The sequence below is a fragment of the Cnephaeus nilssonii genome, assembly GCF_951640355.1.
Source record: "Cnephaeus nilssonii genome assembly, chromosome: X".
Taxonomy (NCBI): domain Eukaryota; kingdom Metazoa; phylum Chordata; class Mammalia; order Chiroptera; family Vespertilionidae; genus Cnephaeus; species Cnephaeus nilssonii.
In genome coordinates, this window is record NC_137071.1 from 126,094,993 (window position 1) to 126,115,423 (window position 20,431).

A 20,431-nucleotide genomic window follows, 5' to 3' on the forward strand; every position below is an offset into this window, starting at 1 on the left:
AAGAGAGAGGGATAGAGAGTTAGAAACATCGATGAGAGAGAAACATCGATCAGCTGCTTCTTGCACACCCCCTACTGGGGATGTGCCCGCAACCAAGGTACATGCCCTTGACTGGAATCGAACCTGGGACCCTTGAGTCCGCAGGCCGACGCTCTATCCACTGAGCCAAAATGGTTTCGGCATCATTCTACACTTTTATTCAGGTTGTTTTTGCCTACAAAAGGGGTATTTCTCTTCCTACTTGCCAAATCTCATCCCTTTACCCTTTCAATTTACAACTTAAAAAGCATCTTCCTTAGGAGATGAACTTTATCCATCTTTGACTTCCTCCATAAACTTTACCCATCTTTGACTGAAGCCTACTTGAATTTAGATTGCAATTACTAAGAAAGGCAATTTCCCAAGAAGTAAACACTACTGCAAAGCCTATATACATTTATATACAGTATTACAGGCTCTTGTGGGTATTCCTAGAATAAATACTCTCTAATTGCTTAGGTGAATCACTATGCCAATCAGGAAGTCAAGAGTTCTACAAGGCCAACTTGATTTACTATAGCTTAAAATATATAGCTCAGTTGCTGTTTAAGAAAAAAAAAAATCTCTTTGCTAGCAGCTACCTCTAGGACAACAAAGAACTTTTAATCTAATGTAAAAAGAGAGCAGAATACCTCCTTCTTTGATATACGGCGCCAATCGGAGACACGTTTTTTGGTACTGGGTTTACGAGCACTGTGCTTCCTTGAGGTACGATACTTGCTCACAATAGACAGGATGTCAGAGAGGGACATTGCTGTTCTGGATTCAGGGGGAGAGTTGAACACATGTGAGCTAGTATTAACTGGGAGGATTGATACATCTTTAAGACTAGTGTCTTCCTTTTGGGTGGGATTATCTTGCAAGACCAATGGCTCCTTAAAGGACACCTTCTTCCCAGTGGTGGATTTCTTATTCAAGGATAACGTCTTTAAATTGAATGAGTCATTGATGGCAAGCTTCCTCTGAAAAGTTAATTCTTCAATGATGGGGGATTCCTTCTCAATACTGGGCTTCTGCTGCAAGGACAATTGCTTCTTCAAGAGGAACACCTCCCCTTGAGCAGTGGACTTCTTCTTTAAAGATAATTGACTATCTGTGCTTATTATTGCCTCAGTGGAGAGCTTCTTCTTCAGAATCGATGGTTTCTTACAAAGGGAATCCTCTTCAGTGGTGCTTTTCTCCTGCAAAGTCAACAGCTTCTTCAAGGAGTCCTCTTTGGTATCAATGATATGCTTCTTTTTAAAAGATAACAGTGTCTTGGTATCAATTGTCTCCTCAGTTGAGGACTTCTTCCTAAATGGCCCTGGCTTCATAACAAAGAAATCCTTATCTTTGCCAATCATATTCTGCAAGTCCAACACTTCTTGGCAGATAGACGTCATTATTTGAGTGGTGCGCTTTTTCTTCTTTAAAGATAATGGCTCCTTGCTGGAGATTGCCTCGTTTGTGGTATGTTTCTTCCTAAAGGAAACTGGCTCCATAAGAAATTCATCTTTACTGTGAATATTCTCCTGCAATGCCCAAGGCTTCTTCAAGAGGGCTACTTCCCCCTGAGTGGTGTGCTTCTCTGGCAACACAGATGATTCCTTGAAGAGGAACTCCTCCTCCGTGGTAGGCTTCTTTTTAAAGGACAATGGCTCCTTAATGAGTGACTTCTCTTCAGAAATGGTCTGCAATACTAGTGGCTTCTTCAACCAGGATAGCCTATCTTTAGTGGTACGTCTCTTTACAAACACTAGCACCTCCTTGGGGGTCGCCTCTTCAATGGTATGCTTCTTCTTAAAAACCAAAGGCTCCTTTAAAAGTGACTCCTCCTCAGTTGGATTCTTTTGCAGGGTCAAGGGCTTCTTTATGACAGAAATGTCCCCCTCAGTGGTGTGCTTCTCTTGGAATGGCTCTTGGAAAAGGAACTCCTTAGTGATAGACTTATTCTCAAAATGAAATGGTTCCTTATTGAGCAACTCCTCTCTGGAGGTGGCCTTCTGCAATATTAGTGGCTTCCTCTTATAAGACACCTTCTCCTGAGTGGTACACTTATTTAAAGTTAATAGCCTCTCGGTAGTGGTTGACTCCTCAGTTTTAGGTTTCTTTCTAAAGTTCATTGGCTCCATAAAAGAATCCTTTTCAATGTTATTGTCCAGTGAGGTCAGTTCCTTCACACAGCATAACTCCTTAGTGGTAGACTTATTCTCAAAAGGAAATGGTTCCTCATTGAGCAACTTCTCTCTGGAGGTGGCCTTCTGCAATATTAGTGACTTTCTCTTATAAGACATCTTCTCCTGAGTGGTACACTTATTTAAAGTTAATAGCCTCTCGGTGGTGGTAGACTCCTCAGTTTTAGGTTTCTTCCTAAAGTTCATTGTCTCCATAAAAGAATCATTTTCAATGTTATTGTCCAGTGAGATCAATTCCTTCACACAGCAGAACTGCTTCCCTTGACTTATATACAACTTCGTGGATGGTAATGTTCTCTTAGGGAAAGTTGCCTCCTCAGTTTCATACTTATTCCCAAAAGTCACTGGTTCTGAAACAAACTCCAAATCACTCTCAGTCTCCTCCAGCAAGGATAGTGGCTCCACAAATCCAGATGTCTTATTCCAATTTATATCCTTCTTTAAAGATAATGACCTCTTCATGTACATTGTGTCCCTAGTAGTGGGTTTCTCTTTTAAAACTAATGGCTTTTTTAAAAGAGATGCCTCTTCAGTAGTGGGTGCTTTAGAAATGGTAGATATATTCACAGTGAGTGGTTTCTCCACAGAGTTTAGTATCATGGTGGTAACTGCTGCTGATGAGGGTTCCAATTCATATCTGTAAAGAAAACAATATCTGGGTAAGAAGAATGTAATTCCTAGAATCTTCACCTACCATCTCATTTTGTTGCCCTATTTAATGAAGGTATGGAAGTGAAAAGGCCTTCAACTCCAGGAGACAGATTAGAGTGTAAAAATCAATGTGTACCATAGTGAATCAACTAAGTAGCACAGTGTATAGTTTCTTTGGCCTACATCCCCTCAATTTTCTGAAAAATTTCTCCTGAAATCCATGCTATACTTTTAGCATATATGATTTATTACCTTTATTTATATGTAAAGGCTTTCATTGTAATACCACATTGTATGAGTTATCTGCTCACATATCAGTCTCCTTCACCAGCTGCAATTATTTGTCTTTATCTATCAGAACCAGGCATCTGGTAAAATTCAGGTTGAAATTAATATTTTTGAAAGCTTATGAGAGAGGATTTTAAGAGAGAAGTATATAAGAGGCTCATGATGGCTTATAAGTGAAAGCTGGGCACTTAACGTTGGTGGTATCTAACCACAGTCCCTTTACCCTAGACCAGTGGTCAGCAAACCGTGGCTCGCGAGCCACATGCGGCTCTTTGGCCCCTTGAGTATTCTAATGCCACTTCTTCAAAATAGACTCGCCCAGGCCAAAAACCGACTTCTGCGCATGGGCCACGAAGTTTCAATCGCACTGTACATGCGCACCCGCACGTGGTATTTTGTGGAAGAGCCACACTCAAGGGGCGAAAGAGCTGCATGTGGCTCGCGAGCCGTGGTTTGCCGACTACTGCCCTAGACTATTCACAAGATATTTTCTCAGTGGAGGACATGAAAAAAACAAAATAAACATTGTTCACATGTGTCAGATGCAAAGCTTTGTTTTGTATAGGATTTCATGTCCAATCAGAGTGAGTAACTTGGTGCAACTAAATCATTGGATGACTAGAAATCAGAATAAGAAAGAAGATTAAAAACAAATACAATCATCAGTCTGAACAAGAGCAAGTACCTCCAAAAAACTATACATCATAGGATTCCACTTATCTGAAACACCCAGAATAGACATATCCATAGAAGATATTCATAACAGAAAGTAGATTGGTGGTTGCCTGGGGCTGAGAAGGGGCGGGGGCTGTGAAGGGAAGGGTAGAAAGGAAGACTGAAAAGGGAAGGGACTGGTAATAGGTATGAGTTTCTTTTGGGGGTACAGAGTATTGGAAAAGTTCTAAAATTAGATAGTGGTGATGTGATGGCTATACAACTAACTCTATGAATATAACACAAAAAAAACAACCAATGAATTATTTTTAAAAGGGAAGTACCAGCTGTATTATTAGAAATTTACAAGCTGATTCTAAAATTTATATGGAATTGCAAGGAACCCAGAATAGCCAAAACAATCTTGAAAAAAAGGACCACAGTTAGAGTCATACTTCCCAATTTCAAAATGCCTTACAGAGCAACAATAACCAAGATAGTTGTGGTACAAATATAATGACAGACATGTAGATCAATGGAATAAAATTAAAAGATCAGAAATAAACACTTACCTTTAACAGTCTATTCATTTTTGACATGGTTGTCAAGACAATTAAGTGGAGAAAGATTAGTTTATTTAAGAAAAGAGTGCTAGAACAACTGGATATGTACATGCAAAACAATTAATTTAAACCCCTAATATACACCACCAACAAAAATTAACTTAAAAAAAACCTAAGAGCTAAAATTTTAAAACTCTTAAAAGAAAATCTTAAAAAGAAGCAAAGTAAAAAAAACACATCATGGATATAGACCATAGTATGGTGATTAACAGAGGAAAAGGGGGGTGGGGGAGGTAGAAGAGATTAAAGGGGGATAAATAGTGATGGAAGGAGAATTTACATGGGGTAGTGAACATACAATCTACACCAATAAAAGAAGAATATGCAAATTGACCATACCTTCATTATGCCCACCAGCCAATCAGGAGTGAGTATGAAAATTAACCCAACAAAGATGCCGGCTTAATTTGCATACACAGGTGCCGAGCGGCTGGGGGTGGGACGCTTGCGTCATCGCCATGGCAATGACACAGGCATTTCGCACCGCCCCAGCCACTCAGGGCCTCTGGGCAGTGTGGGAAGGCAGGGCCAGAGCAGAGAAAGGCAGCTCTGGGGGCCGGAGCAGAAAAGCAGTGCTGGCAGTCAGGGAAAGGAAGGCCCATTCTTACATGAATCTTCATGCATCGGGCTTCTAGTACAATATATAAATGATGTATTATAGAATTGTACATGTGAAACAAAAAAAAATTTCAATAAAATTTAAAAATGTAAATCTCTACAACTTTGGATTTGGCACTAATTTCTTATTAAATACTAGAGGCCTGGTGCATGAAATTCGTGCACGGGGGGGGGGTGTCCCTCAGCCCAGCCTGCACCCTCTCCAATCTGGGACCCCTCAAGGGATGTCCGACTGCCTGTTTAGGCCCGATCACAGGCAGTCGGACATCCCTCTCACAATCCCGGACTGCTGGCTCCCACCTGCTTGCCTGCTTGCCTTCCTGATTGCCCCTAACCACTCTGCCTGCCAGCCTGATTGATGCCTAACTGCTCCCCTGTCAGCCTGATTGCCCCTAACTGCCCTCCCCTTCAGGCCTGATCACCCCTAACTGCCCTCCCCTGGAGGCCTGGTCACCCCTAACTGCCCTCACCTGCAGGCCTGGGTCCCCCCACAACTGCCCTTCCCTGCAGGCCCAGTCACCCCCAACTTCCCTCCTCTGCTGACCTGGTCACTCCTAACTGCCCTCCCCTGCAGGCTTGATCGCCCCCAACTGCCCTCCCTTGCAGACCTGGTCCCTCCCAACTGCCCTCCCCTGCTGGCCATCTTGTCACCGCCATCTTGTGTCCACATGGGGGCAGCCATCTTGTGTGTTGGAGTAATGGTCAATTTGCATACTACTCTTTTATTAGATAGGACTAGAGGTACCCTCAGCCCAGCCTGCACCCTCTCCAATCTTGGACCCTTCGGGGGATATCTGACTGCCTATGGGCCTAAACCAGCAGTCGAATATCCCCCTCACAATCCTGGACCACTGGCTCCTAATCATTCACCTGCCTGCCTGCCTGGTCACCCCTAACTTCCCCCCCCCCGCCAGCCTGATCGCCCTTCACTGACAATGTGTGCCAGCCTGATTGCCCCCAACTGCCCCCTCTCTCCTGGCCTGGTTGCTCCTAACTGACCCTCCCACCAGCCTAGTCACCCCTTACTGCCCCCCCTGCTGGCCTGGTTGCCCCCAACTGCCCCCCACCAGCCTAGGTTGCCCCTCACTGACCCCCCTGCCAGCCTAATTGCCCCCAACTGCCCCCCCTGCCAGCCTTGTCACCCCTAACTTCCCCTCCACTGGCCTAGTCTCCTCCTACTGCCCCCCCCCCCCGATGGCCTGGTCACCCACAACTTCCCCCTTGCCAACCTGGTCACCCCTCACGGCCCACCCACTGGCCTGGTCACCCCATGCAGCCTACTGTTTAGTTGTTTGGTTGTCCCTCACTAACACCCCTGCTGGCCTGGTTGCCCCATGCAGCCTGCTTGTTCAGTCATTTGGTCATCCCTCACTAACCCCCCTGTAGGCCTGGTCATAGGCAGCTATCTTGGGAGGGCATGACAGTCAATTTACATATTACCTCTTTATTATATAGGATGACACCAAAAAATATAAGCAACAAAAGAAAAATATAAATTGAATTCCTCAAAATTAAAAATGTTTGTGCCTCAAAGGACACCAACAGGAAAGTGAAAATACAACCCACAGAATGGATAAAAATATTTCCAAATAATTTATCTTATCAGGAACTAATATCTAGAGTATGTAAAGAACTCTTACAAATTCAATAATGAAAAGCTCAATGACTAAATTATAAAAAGGGGACAAAGGATCTGAATAGATATTCTTCCAAAGAAGATATGCAAGTGGCCACTAAGCATATGAAAGATGTTGAATGTCAGAGAAATACAATCTAAAGGAGATACTACTTCACACCCACTAGGTTGGCCATAATTTTTTTTTAAGAAAAAAGATAGCAAGGGTTGACAGGGATATGGAAAATTAGAAACCTTCATATATTGCTTGTAAGACTGTAAAATAGTGCAACCATTGTAGAATATTGTTTGGCAGTTCCTCAAAGAGTCCAACATGGAATTGCCACTTGACCTAGAAATTACATTCCTAGGAATATACACAAAAGAATCCTATATAATAAAAGCCTAATATGCTAAGTGTCCGGTCATCTGGTCATCTGTTCAACCAATCAAAGTATAATATGCTATTGATATGCTAAGGCTGCTCAACCACTTACTTTAATGTGCACTGACCACCAGGGGGCAGACAGTCAACCAGTCACTATGACGTGCACTGACCACCAGGGGGAAGACGCTCTGACGAGGTTAGCTTGCTGCTGGAGTCCAGCTGATCGGGACTGAGCGAGATGGGCCAGACACACCCTGGAGCCCTCCTGTGGTCCCTCCCCAACTGGCCAACCTCCTGCATCCCTGCCTGGCCCTGATCATCCACCAGTGGGGTCCCTGAGCCTGGCCTGTGCCCTCTTGCAATCCAGAACCCCTTGCGGGATGTCGGAGAGCCATTTTTGGCCCGATCCCACAGGCCAGGCTGAGGGACCCCACTGGTGCATGAATTTGTGCACCGGGCCTCTAGTCTATCCTATCTAATAAAGAGGGAATATGCTAATTGACCATCACACCCTCACAAAGGTGGCAGCACCCACAGCCAATAAGGAGGGAATATGCTAATTGACTTCCATGCCCTCAAAGATGACAGCACCCACAGCCACAAGATGGTGGCACGCAGTCCCCTCAAACCCCCAGCCACCCAAGGCTAGCCCGAGGCAGCAGCAGAGGTGTGATGGGGGTGTTGCCTTCCCCTGATCACCAGGTTGCCTCCCACTCCTGAGGGCTCCCGGACTGTGAGAGGGGGCAGGCCTGGCTGAGGGACCCCCCCCTCCAGTGCATGAATTTTCATGTACCAGGCTTCTAGTATATATAAAAGCCTAAGCAACTGTTATGAACAAACATCCGGAACTACCGGTTGACCAATTGCTATGATGCACACTGACCACCAGGGGGGCAGATGCTTAATGCAGGAGCTGCCCCCTGGTGGTCTGTGCACTCTCACAGGAGGATCACCGCTAAGCTAGAAGCCGGGCTCACAGCTGCCACGGCAGGAGCTTCTCCTGACACTGCAGCAATGCTACTGAGCGGTGGCAGCAGGTGCAGCAGGCTGGGATGAGCACAAGCAGCATGACACCAGCTCAGCTGGGGTGGGCTCCTGCCTGGCCACCTGCTGCTTGGCACACTGCTACATCCCTCGGGGGATGTCTGACTGCCTGGCATGGCCTGTGGGGATTGGACTAAAACAGCAGTCAGTCATCCCCTGAGGGGTCCCAGATTGCATGAGGGAGCAGGCCAGGCTCCCATGCACAAATCCATCCACCACACCGGGCCTCTAGTTGAAAATAAGTGTTCAAACAAAAACTGGTATATGAATATTCATATGAGTACTATTCAGAATAACCAAAAGGTGGAAACAACCCAAATGTCCACCAACTGATGAATGGATAAACAAAATACGGTATAACCATCCATGGGATGGAATATTTGGAAATAAAAAGGAATGAAGTACTCATACCTGCTACAACATTATGCTACACGAAAGCAGCTAGACACATAAGACCACAAATTATATAATTCCATTTATATTAAATGTCTAGAATAGGCAAATCTATAGAGATGGAAAATAGATTAGTAGTTGCTTAGAGCTCAGAAGGATGGTGGAATTGAGATATGACAGCTAAGGCACAGGGTTTCTTTTGGGGCTGAGCGTAGATCTATGAACCAGGAGGTCACAGTTCAATTCCTAGTCAGGGCACAAACCTGGGTTTTGAGCTGGATCCCCAGTAGGGGGTGTGCAGGAGGCAGCCAATCAATGATTCTCTGTCATCATTGATGTTTCTATCTCTCTCTCCCTCTCCCTTCCTCTCTGAAATCAATAAAAATACATTTAAAAAATAAATCGAGTAGGGCTAACTGCTAATCTTCTGGTTTGATTGCTTTTAGTTAGGTAATTCACAGTATCCTGTGGACCTGGCATGTTAATTTTCTGAAGTTCCCCAACTTTCCCCCTTACCATTTGGAACCCTTGCTTAGCCCCATTATAGTTATCTATCTAACTTATTATATTCTTCCCTGAAGAAGTAATTCTCACTAGAATGATGAGAAGATATAGAAACATCTCACTCCACTCTCTAACTTCCAATAAAATTTTTCCTAAGGTTAAATCCTTTCTCTAATCCTAGATGGGAATACTTCTATCTACCGTATTTACAGAACCTATGAACAGTTCCCTGTAACATCTGGAAAACACATGTTTTTGGACTAGGGAAACAGTAATTTCTATCCAATAACAAGGAGAAAACCTCCCCTAAGGCTTCTAATGGACAAGCAGACTAGCAAGCTATCAAATAGCTGCTAAGAATTCTCTAAAAATTTAAGTTGCCCCCAAACTCTCAGGTACAGATAGTTCAAACAGGGACTGAATTGCTAAAAGATACAAAAGGTGAACACAAGATCTTTTGGAAAATTCCCCAATGACAACAGCTCTTTCAATATGCAAACACCCCGTGGAAAAAGAGAGGGAGAAAAGAGGCCTGTAACATTTTAGCAACCACAGCTGAGCTCACCTCAGCAACCAAAGTTAATGTAGTAATCACCAACATGGCTTATTAAACATGTTTTCAATGTGGAAAAAAGGAAGTCAAAAGGATGTTACACACTGTCCTTTACCATCTAAAACAATGCCATCTGTGTCACCTCTTACTTTTTATTTATCTCATTATTTTTGGCCAACTCCAGAGCAGGTGTGTTCCTGTTTATCTTCTTGGAAATGTCTTTAACAACCTCCTTATTGGCTTCCTTCTTGGGTTGGTCAGATGGACTCTGAGAAGCCTACAAAAAATAGGGGAGAGAAGGCAGCAAAGAAATTGAGAAAACAATGAATTACCCAATAGGTGGCTCTTCTAGGAAAGTCCTGATCCACATCCCCAACCTAGACACTTTGGTTGAGTGTTCCAGGAATAATCAAAATATCTCACAACCAGTATAGTACTGGTGTGGACTAATCACAGTGAAAGCTAGCAGAACAGTACAACTGGTAATTATTAGCTAAATAGCAGCCCTAAATCAAGCATGTCAAACTCACGGCCAGCAGGGCACATGCCTCATTTATTTAAATGATTCTAAGAAATAGCCGAAACCGGTTTAGCTCAGTGGATAGAGCATCGGCCTGCGGACTCAAGGGTCCCAGGTTCGATTCCGGTCAAGGGCATGTACCTTGGTTGCGGGCACATCCCCAGTAGGGGGTGTGCAAGAGGCAGCTGATCGATGTTTCTCTCTCATCGATGTTTCTAACTCTCTATCCCTCTCTCTTTCTCTCTGTAAAAAATCAATAAAATATAATAAAAATAAATAAATAAATGATTCTAAGAAATATAGTAAGTAGTTCTTATCTCCATGTTAGGCATACTGGCTGGCAAATTCTCCAAAAGATGTTTTGCTAATATCACATTCCACTTTCACCCCAGAAGATGTTCAGAGGCGGGGGTGGGGGGGAGGCAATATAACTGGCTTTGCTGCCTGGCTATACTAAGGTAAACTAGGTTTTCAGGGTCAAGCTCTAACACAACACTACTTGTGATACATTTATTCCACTTCATTGAAGGGATATTTAATCCACCCCATACTCTAATCATGACTAATTGTATTAAACAGTAGGAGAGATCCTGGATCTACGAATAATGTCAGTAAAATTAAATTTATAAGTTATACCTTTAAAATGAAATAAATTTAACCTATGATATTACAAATAAATACCATAAACATACTAAAGAAAAAAGAAGATAATATAAGAAACAATTAGCTTAAGTAAACACAGTATTAGACTATACAGTATACCCTCAATATATACACCGTCAATCAGGGTAGATTTGTGGAGTGTCAGGGAATATTGCCAATAAATATGGACCTCTTTTTAGTAGGTTTATTTATTATGATGGTATAGATACAGTAATTCTGAAACTCTTTTAGAAATATTACAGAATTGAGTAAATGTGTTGATGTTCTTGGGAACCAGGATTCTTATTGTAGAATAAGAAACATAAAAGCAGGGATCAGAAAATAAAAGAAGGAATCCTGTTTATTGGAATGAGGACTGTGTGAACTCATGATTTTTAAATATGGGTATCTATATATACATCTGAACATCTATAATAATAAAGGGTAACATGCTAATTAGACTGGATGTCTTTCTGGACGACCTTTCAGACAAAACTGCGGCAGCAGGGGCCAAGGCAGAGGCGCCTGCCACAGTAGGTGGGGCCAAGGCACCTGCTGCCACAGGGGGGGCCATGCTCCTTGCATGAATTTCATGCATCGGGCCTCTAGTATAGAATATGTGTGTATCTGTGTGTATAGATATATGTGTATGTATTTTTATGTACACATATGCATGGATGGATGTATACATGCAGATATTTCCTAGTTCTGTATATTGAAAAGTCAGAAAAATGAGACATCCCACTAACACACCTAGCACTGAGATCTTGATCTCTGGTACCATTCCAGAGCTGAGATAAAATAGGTACAAGATGAATCTGGAACATCCTGTTATGCTGGAAAGAAACTGCTAAAGAGTTTGCAGGAAAAAAGATGGCAACTGGCAGGAAGGTAGGGAGGGAGAGTGTGTGATCGAGTGAAGGAGTGACAGAGGTGTGTGTGGACACGTGTGAGTGTGTATGTGAGTGAAATAGGGACACTTAGACCCTGCAGTTCTTCCAGGGGCTTCCAATCTGAGCAGTCTTAGACAACAAAACCCCGCAGCCGCTGCAAACACTCTGGGGAGGACACCAGCGGCACAGAGACCATGCCATCTTGAAGAACAGAACTGCTTGAGACTAGAATCCTAGCCTTGCCACCACCCAGTCTGGTCTCGGAAGCAAACCAGGACACTACAGCCACTCTGGTAGAAGACCTGCCACCCCAGCTGCAGACACGTGGACCCTGGGACCTTCACTTCCAAAAGTGCGCCGCTGAAAGCAGTAAGTACAACCTCCCCCTCCCCAGCGCTGGAACTCAGGATTCACCGCGTTCCGAGCCCCCTAGGTACCTAGGCACTCCACTACCCAGGCAGTGCTTAGGAACCACTAAGAGCCCCCGAGGGTGTGATTCTGCACAGACAAGGGTGCGGGGCCCTGCAGTACAAATTCTGAACTGCTTCTTCCAAAATAACTGCCCACGGACACCCCGGCTGTGCAACTTCAGTGCCAGGGCCCCTCAAAGTGCATCAGAGCTCTGCGCAGGCTGGTGCGCCACCAGTTCGCGCGCACACTTCCAGAGCCGGCAAACTCATGGCCACAGACAAGGGAAGGTACCCTGCACCAATATATCTACAGGGTCCTCTGGGGAGCTGCTTGGAGCCCCTGCTGGGTGTGATTCTGTACAGGCAAGGACACGTTGCCCCACAGCAGAAACTCTGAACTCCTTTCTCCTGAATAACTTCCCACATTCACCCTAGCTGCTCAAGCTCAGTGCAAGGACCCCTCAGAGCGCATCAGAGCTGGCAAACACACCTCCACAGATGCGAATTTCCAACAGGCAGGCACCCTGAGCCCATCTACACACAGGGCGCTAGTGGGAGCCACTGTGAGCTCCCCCAACAGACGGTTCCTGGGTACCACTGTGAGTCCCCGCTGGACACACGTGATGTCAACTAAGGGTGCAAGACAGCAAAAACTGGGACACTCTCCTCCATAGCTGCTGACTTCTAGACACCACAGTTGTGCCTCTCAAGCTTGCAGGCCTACATCAAGAGAACCCAAATAGCTCAAGTAGGGAGCTACACTAGATTACCAAGCCCAGGAGAACTGAGAGATTACACCAGTAGCACCATCCCCAAAAGAACCTGGGTAGCAAAGCAAGCGGATCTACAACTAAAACATTACAGGAAAACATGGGAAGACAAAAAAGCAATCCCCAAAGGAAAGAAAAAGAGGAATCTCTAGAAAGGGAGTTAAATGAATCCGAAGTTAGCAGCTTATCAGAGATAGAATTCAGAGTAATGGTTATAAGAATGTTTAAACGGCTGGAGGACAAATGCACACAACTCAGTGAGACCTATAAGGAGCTGAATGAGAATGTCACCAACATGAAAGAAAACCAAGAGGAGATGAAGAATGACATAGCTGCAATAAAAAAACACAATGGAAGGCTTAAAAACTAGACTACAAGAGGCTGAGGACCGCATAAATGAAGTAGAAGACAAGGTAGAAAAAAACACACAAACACAGCAGCAACTGGAAAGAAGACTTAAAAAGCAAGAGGAGAGCTTAAGGGAGCTTTGGGACAACACAAAATGAAACAACATTCGCTTAATAGGTATACCAGAAGGAGAGGAAGAGAAGCAAGGAATAGAAAACCTGTTTAAAGAAATAATGACAGAAAACTTCCCTGATATTGGCAAGAAAAAAACTATCTAAGTCCAAGAAGTACACAAAGTCCCAAACAAGTTGAACCCCAAAAGACCAACACCAAGACACATCATAATTAAATTGACGAACACCAACAACAAAGCAAGAATCTTAAAGGCTGCCAGAGAGAGACAGAAAGTTACCTACAAGGGATCTCCTATAAGAATATCAACTGATTTTTCAACAGAAACACACCAGGCCAGAAGGGAATGGAATGAAATATACAAAGTGATGCAAAGCGAGGGTCTGAATCCAAGAATACTATACCCAGCAAGGCTATCATTCAAAATTGAAGATGGAATCAGGAGCTTCACAGACAAAAAAAGGGCTAAAAGAGTTTATCACTACCGAGCCAGGGATGCAAGAAATGCTAAAGGGACTGCTGTTAAAAGAAGAAAGAGAAAGGCAAGAAGAAACACAAACACTAAGGAAAAATATGACAACAAACAGATACTTATCAATAATAACAGTAAACGTAAATGGATTAAATGCACCAATCAAAAGACATAGGGCAGCTGAATGGATAAGAAAACATGACCCATATATTTGCTGTCTACAAGAGACCCACCTCAGAGCAAAGGATTCCCACAGACTGAGAGTGAAGGGATGGAAAAATATTTTTCAGGCAAATGGAAATGAGAAAAAAGCTGGGGTTGTGATACTTATTGCTGATAAAATAGACCTCAAAGTAAAGACCATAATAAGAGATAAGGAAGGCCACAACATAATACTAAAGGGAGCAATTCAACAAGAAAATATAACTCTGGTAAACATATATACACCCAATGCAGGAGTACCCAAATACATAAAAAAATCTCCTGGAAGATATAAAGGGAGAGATCGACAACAATACAGTCATAGTAGGGGACTTTAATACACCACTGACATCACTGGATAAATCCTCTAGACAAAAAATCAGCAAAGAAACAGAAATTCTAAATGATACACTATATCAGTTGGATCTAATTGACATCTTCAGAGCATTTCACCCCAAAGCCATGGAATATACGTTCTTCTCAAGTGCACATGGAACATTTTCAAAAATAGACCACATATAGGGTCACAAGCAAAGTCTTCCCAAATTCAAAAAAACTGAAATCATATCAAGCATTTTTTCAGACCACAATGGCATAATATTAGAAATAAACTACAATAAAAACATTCCAAAAAAACCAAAACACTTGGAGGCTGAATAGCATGCTACTAAACAATGACTGAGTTATCAATGAGATCAAAGAAGAAATTAAAAACATCCTGGAGACTAATGACAATAATAACACAACATTGCAAATCCTATGGGACACGATGAAAGCAGTCCTGAGAGGGAAGTTTATAGCTCTACAGGCCTACCTCAAAAAAACAAGAAAAAATGTTAATAAATCATCTAACTCAACAACTCAAAGAATTAGAAAGGGAACAACAAGAAAAACCCATGGTGAGCAGAAGAAAGGAAATAATAAAGATCAGAGCAGAAATGAATGACTTAGAGACCAAAAAAAAAAAAAAAAACAATACAAAAGATCAACAAAACCAAGAGCTGGTTCTTTGAAAGGATAAACAAGATTGATGAACCTCTAGCCAGGCTCACCAAGAAGCAAAGAGAGAGGACCCAAATAAACAAAATCAGAAATGAAAGAGATGAAATAACAACAGACCCCACTGAAATACAAAAGATCGTTAAATTATACTATGAACAACACTATTCCAACAAACTAGATAACCTGGAGGAAATGGACACATTCCTAGAAAAATACAACCTTCCAAAACTTACTCAGGAAGATTCTAAAAATCTCAATAGGCTGATAACTATGGAAGAAATTGAAGCAGTCATCAAAAAGCTTCCAGCAAACAAAAGCCCAGGGCAAGATGGCTTCACAGAAGAATTTTACAAAACATTCAAGGAAGAACTAAAACCTATCCTCCTCAGACTATTCCAAAAAATTCAAGAGAAAGGAACACTTCCAAGCTCCTCCTATGAAGACAGCATCACCCTAATATCAAAACCAGAAAAGACAACACAATGAAAGAGAATTACAGGCCAATATCCCTCATGAACATAGATGCCAAAATCCTCAACAAAATTCTAGCAAATCTACTCCAGCAGTACATCAGAAAGATCATACACCATGACCAAGTAGGATTTGTCCCAGGGATGCAAGGACGGTACAATATATGTAAATCAATAAACGTGATACATCACATAAACAAATTGAGAGATAAAAATCATATAGTCATATCAACTGATGCAGAAAAAGCATTTGACAAAATCCAACACCCTTTCTTGATAAAAACTCTCAGCAAGGTGGGAATAGAAGGATCATACCTCAACATAATAAAAGCCATATATGACAAACCTACAGCCAACATCATACTCAATGGGCAAAAACTAAAACCATTTCCCCTAAGAACAGGAATAAGACAGGGATGCCCACTCTCACCACTCCTGTTCAACATAGTACTGGAAGTACTAGCCATTGCAATCAGACAAGAAGAAGAAATAAAAGGCATCCAAATTGGAAAAGAAGAAGTAAAACTGTCCTTATTCCCAGATGACATGATACTATATATAGAAAACCCTAAAGAATCCATCAAAAAATTATTAGACTTAATAAATGAATTTGGCACTGTAGCAGGATACAAAATTAACACCAAGAAATCTATGACATTTCTATACACCAATAGTGAACTTACAGAAATAGAGACTAAAAGAGCAATCCCATTTACCATGGCACCAAAAAAAATTAAGATACCTAGGAATAAACTTAACTAAAGAAGTAAAAGACCTATACATGGAAAACTACAGGACACTGAAAAAATAGATAGAGGAAGACATAAACAGATGGAAGAACATACCATGTTCATGGATTGGTAGAATCAACATAATCAAAATGTCCATACTACCCAAAGCAATCTATAAATTCAATGCACTTCCCATTAAAATACCAATGGCATATTTCACAGACCTAGAACGAACTCACCAAAAATTCATCTGGAATAAAAAAAGACCCCGAATAGCCACAGCAATCCTGAGAAAGAAGAACAAAGTAGGTGGGATCCCAATACCAGATTTCAAGCTGTATTACAAGGCACTGTTCTTAAAACAGCCTGGTACTGGCACAAGAACAGACATATAGATCAATGGAATAGAATAGAGAACCCAGAAATCGACTCAAACCACTATGCCCAATTAATATTTGACAAAGGAGGCATGAACATACAATGGAGTCAAGATAGTCTCTTCAACAAATGGTGTTGGGAAAATTGGACAGATACGTGCAAAAAAATGAAACTAGATCACCAACTTTCACCATACACAAAAATAAACTCAAAATGGATAAAGGACTTAAACATAACACTGGAAACCATAAAAATACTAGAGGAATCCACAGGCAGCAAAATCTCATACATATGCCAAAAGAACTTCTTCACTGATACTGCTCCTAGGGCAATGGAAGCTAAAGCAAAAATAAACAAATGGGACTACATAAAAATAAAAAGCTTTTGCACATCAACAAAACAACAAGAAAGCCCACTGCATGGGAGAACATATTTGCCAATGATATCAAAGATAAGGGTTTAATCTCCAACATTTACAGAGAACTCATACAACTTAACAAAAAGAAGATAAACAACCCAATCAAAAAATGGGCAACTGCCTAAATAGATATTTTTCGAAAGAAGACAGAAGGAAGGCCAAGAGACATATGAAAACCTGCTCAAAGTCACTAATCATCAGAGAGGTGCAAATCAAAACAACAATGCGGTACCATCTCACACCTGTCAGAATGGCTATCATTAACAAATCAACAAACAACAAGTGTTGGTGAGGATGCGGAGTAAAAGGAACTCTTCTGCACTGCTGGTGGGAATGCAGACTGGTACAGACACTGTGGAGAAGAGTATGGAGTTTCCTCAAAAAACTAAAAATGGAACTCCCATTTGACCCAATGATCCCACTCCTAGGAATATATCCCAAGAAACTAGAAACACGAATCAGAAAGGATATATGTACCCCTATGTTCATAGCAGCACAATTCACAATAGCTAAGATGTGGAAACAGCCCAAATGCCCATCAGCAGATGGGTGGATTAAAAAACTGTGGTACTTCTACACAATGGAATACTATGCTGCAGTAAAAAAAGAAGGAGCTCCTACCATTTGCAACAACATGGATGGAGATGGAGAGCATTATGCTAAGTGAAATAAGCCAGGCAGAGAAAGATAAATATCACATGATCTCACTCATTTGTGGAATATAATGAACGGTATAGACTGATGAACAAGAACAGATCCAGAGACAGAAACGTCGATCAGAACCTCAAACCTCAGGGAAGGAGGGGGTCAGTGGGAGAAAGGGGGAGAGATCAACCAAGGGACTTGTGTACATGCAATAAGCCTAATCAATGGACACAGACAACAGGGGGATGGGGCACGAATTGTGGATTGGGGGTAATGGGAGAATAAGGACACATATAATAAAAATAATAATAATAAAAATAAAAAATTTAAAAAATATAAAAAAGAAATTCGTAGGTAACCAGAACCCCAAGGATGCCTGAGAACATCTTACCTGCCATGCTGGCAATCATCAGCTGTATGGTAATATTACCTGGGGCTAATGGGGAAGTATTTTTTACTTATGTTCCTGACCCTTCATGGGTAAGAGCCCTTACATGGGCTGATCCCCCTCCTAATGTAGTCACCAATAATACCAAACACCTTGGTCATCCAGAAGGACCATGGGGGGGGGGGCGGGCAAGGAAGTATAATTACACAGGGGTCTCTACCCAGCTTCCCTTTTGTATGACACAAAATCAAACCATTGCTCCTTTGTATGTAAAATTAAAGAGAGATTTTTGGCTTGTGTGGACATCAAAGAAAGGGACTATCACTACTTGCTCCTGGGAGAGGAGTAGAAAATGTAACTAAGACCTTGTCTATACAAAAAGAAATTGGCAGCCAGTTTGAAATGGAATTGCCATGGCCTAGAGCAAAGAATATTCTTACATGATATTATTCTACAATGTCATTATAATTTTCCCCAGATTTGTGTTATCCCCGTTACCTATAATAATACCTTGCACCCTTGGGTATGAATAAAAAATCATCTTTTTGGTGCTTGGAGACAAAGGTAACACATCTCTAGATATTTTAGAATTACAACAGCATAATATACAATTAGCCTAAACAAACTTACAAACTAATTCTTTGAATGTCTGGAAGCAATTTAAAAAGGACATGAAAGGATTTAATCCCTTCCAATGTGTAGAGGGCCCCCTGGGAAGGCACCTGAGCATTCTATATTGGCTCCTATTGCCCTTTTGGCCAAGAAGGACCCTCTTCGCACAATCCAATTGTCCACAGCTGTTGCCTGAGCTTTCCGTTCATGCCAAGGTTGAAGCCTCACGATGGCTGGTACCATGAATCTGTCTCTCGCCCACTGGGGTGAGCTGGGTCCTCCCTTCAGAAGAAACCTGGGTTCCACAAGATATGTAATCAGTGCTGGGGCCCTGCCAGCAGGCGAGGGGATCCCAAGGCAGGTGCTGGGCGTGGAGGCCACAGGAGCGTAGGTGACCAAGGAGACAGAACTGAACCTCACATCACCCTGCTTGGCCCCGGAGGATGGCTGGTTAGCCAGAGACGGGTAAGATTCCTCAGGGAAGGAACAACCTAAGACAGGCACAGTTGCAAAGGGGCCATCAGGAGAGAACTTGGGGGTCAACAGAGGTGGGGCACAGACCTTCACCCCCCCAAGTCTGCAGGGGCCTGAACCCTCACCCCTGCTGAGGGAGGTCTCCTGCCCTCATGGCTGTTTAGCTTCCCATGCCCAGCTCAAATCGGGACCCACAGCAAACATCATACTCAATGGACAAAAACTAAAATCATTTTCCCTAAGAACAGGAACAAGACAGGGATGCCCACTCTCACCACTCCTGTTCAACATAGTACTGGAAGTACTAGCCATTGCGATCAGACAAGAAGAAGAAATAAAAGGCATCCAAATTGGAAGAAGAAGTAAAGCTATCCTTATTTGAAGATGACATGATGCTGTACATAAAAAAACCCGAAAGACTCCATCAAAAAACTACTAGACTTAATAAATGAATTTGGCAATGTAGCAGGATACAAAATTAATGCCAAGAAATCTATGGCCTTTCTATACACCAATAGTGAACTTACAGAAAGAGAGACTAAAAAAGCAATCCCATTTACCATCACACCAAAAAAATTAAGATACCTAGGAATAAACTTAACTAAGGAGGTGAAAGACCTATACGCAGAAAACTACAGGACATTGAAAAAAGAGATAGAGGAAGACGTAAACAGATGGAAGAACATACCATGTTCATGGATTGATAGAATCAACATAATCAAAATGTCCATACTACCCAAAGCAATCTATAGATTCAATGCACTTCCCATTAAAATACCAATGGCATATTTCACAGATATAGAAAAAACTCTCCAAAAATTCATCGGGAATAAAAAAAAAAAAGACCCCGAATAGCCACAGCAATCCTGGGAAAGAAGAATAAAGTAGGAGGAACCTCAATACCAGATTTCAAGCTGTATTATAAAGCCACTGTTCTCAAAACAGCCTGGTACTGGCACAAGAACAGACATATAGATCAATGGAATAGAATAGAGAATCCAGATATCAACCCAAACTAATATTCTCAATTAATATTTGACAAAGAAGGCATGAACATACAATGGAGTCAAGATAGTCTCTTCAACAAATGGTGTTGGGAAAATTGGACAGATACATGCAAAAAAAATGAAACTAGATCACCAACTTACACCATACACAAAAATAAACTCAAAATGGATACAGGACTTAAACATAAGACAGGAAACCATAAAAATACTAGAGGAATCTGCAGGCAGCAAAATCTCAGACATATGCCAAAAGAACTTCTTCACCGATACTGCCCCTAGGGCAATGGAAGCTAAAGAGAAAATAAATAAATGGGACTACATCAAAATAAAAAGCTTTTTTACAGCAAAAGAAACTATCAACAAAACAAGAAAGC

At 42.1% G+C, this 20,431-nt stretch overlaps 1 protein-coding gene across 8 annotated transcripts in view; it reads right to left on the bottom strand.

The window, feature by feature from the left end:
* CCNB3 (cyclin B3) overlaps positions 1-20,431 on the bottom strand; it is a 73,338-nt gene that overhangs the window by 26,577 nt on the left and 26,330 nt on the right. For all 8 annotated transcript variants that reach the window (XM_079764669.1, XM_079764668.1, XM_079764670.1 and 5 more), the window contains 2 exons: positions 9,694-9,821; positions 672-2,850 (listed from right to left, as the gene is read on the bottom strand). In XM_079764669.1, coding sequence (XP_079620795.1) covers positions 672-2,850; positions 9,694-9,821 — 2,307 coding nt within the window. The remainder of the gene's footprint in view (positions 1-671; positions 2,851-9,693; positions 9,822-20,431) is intronic.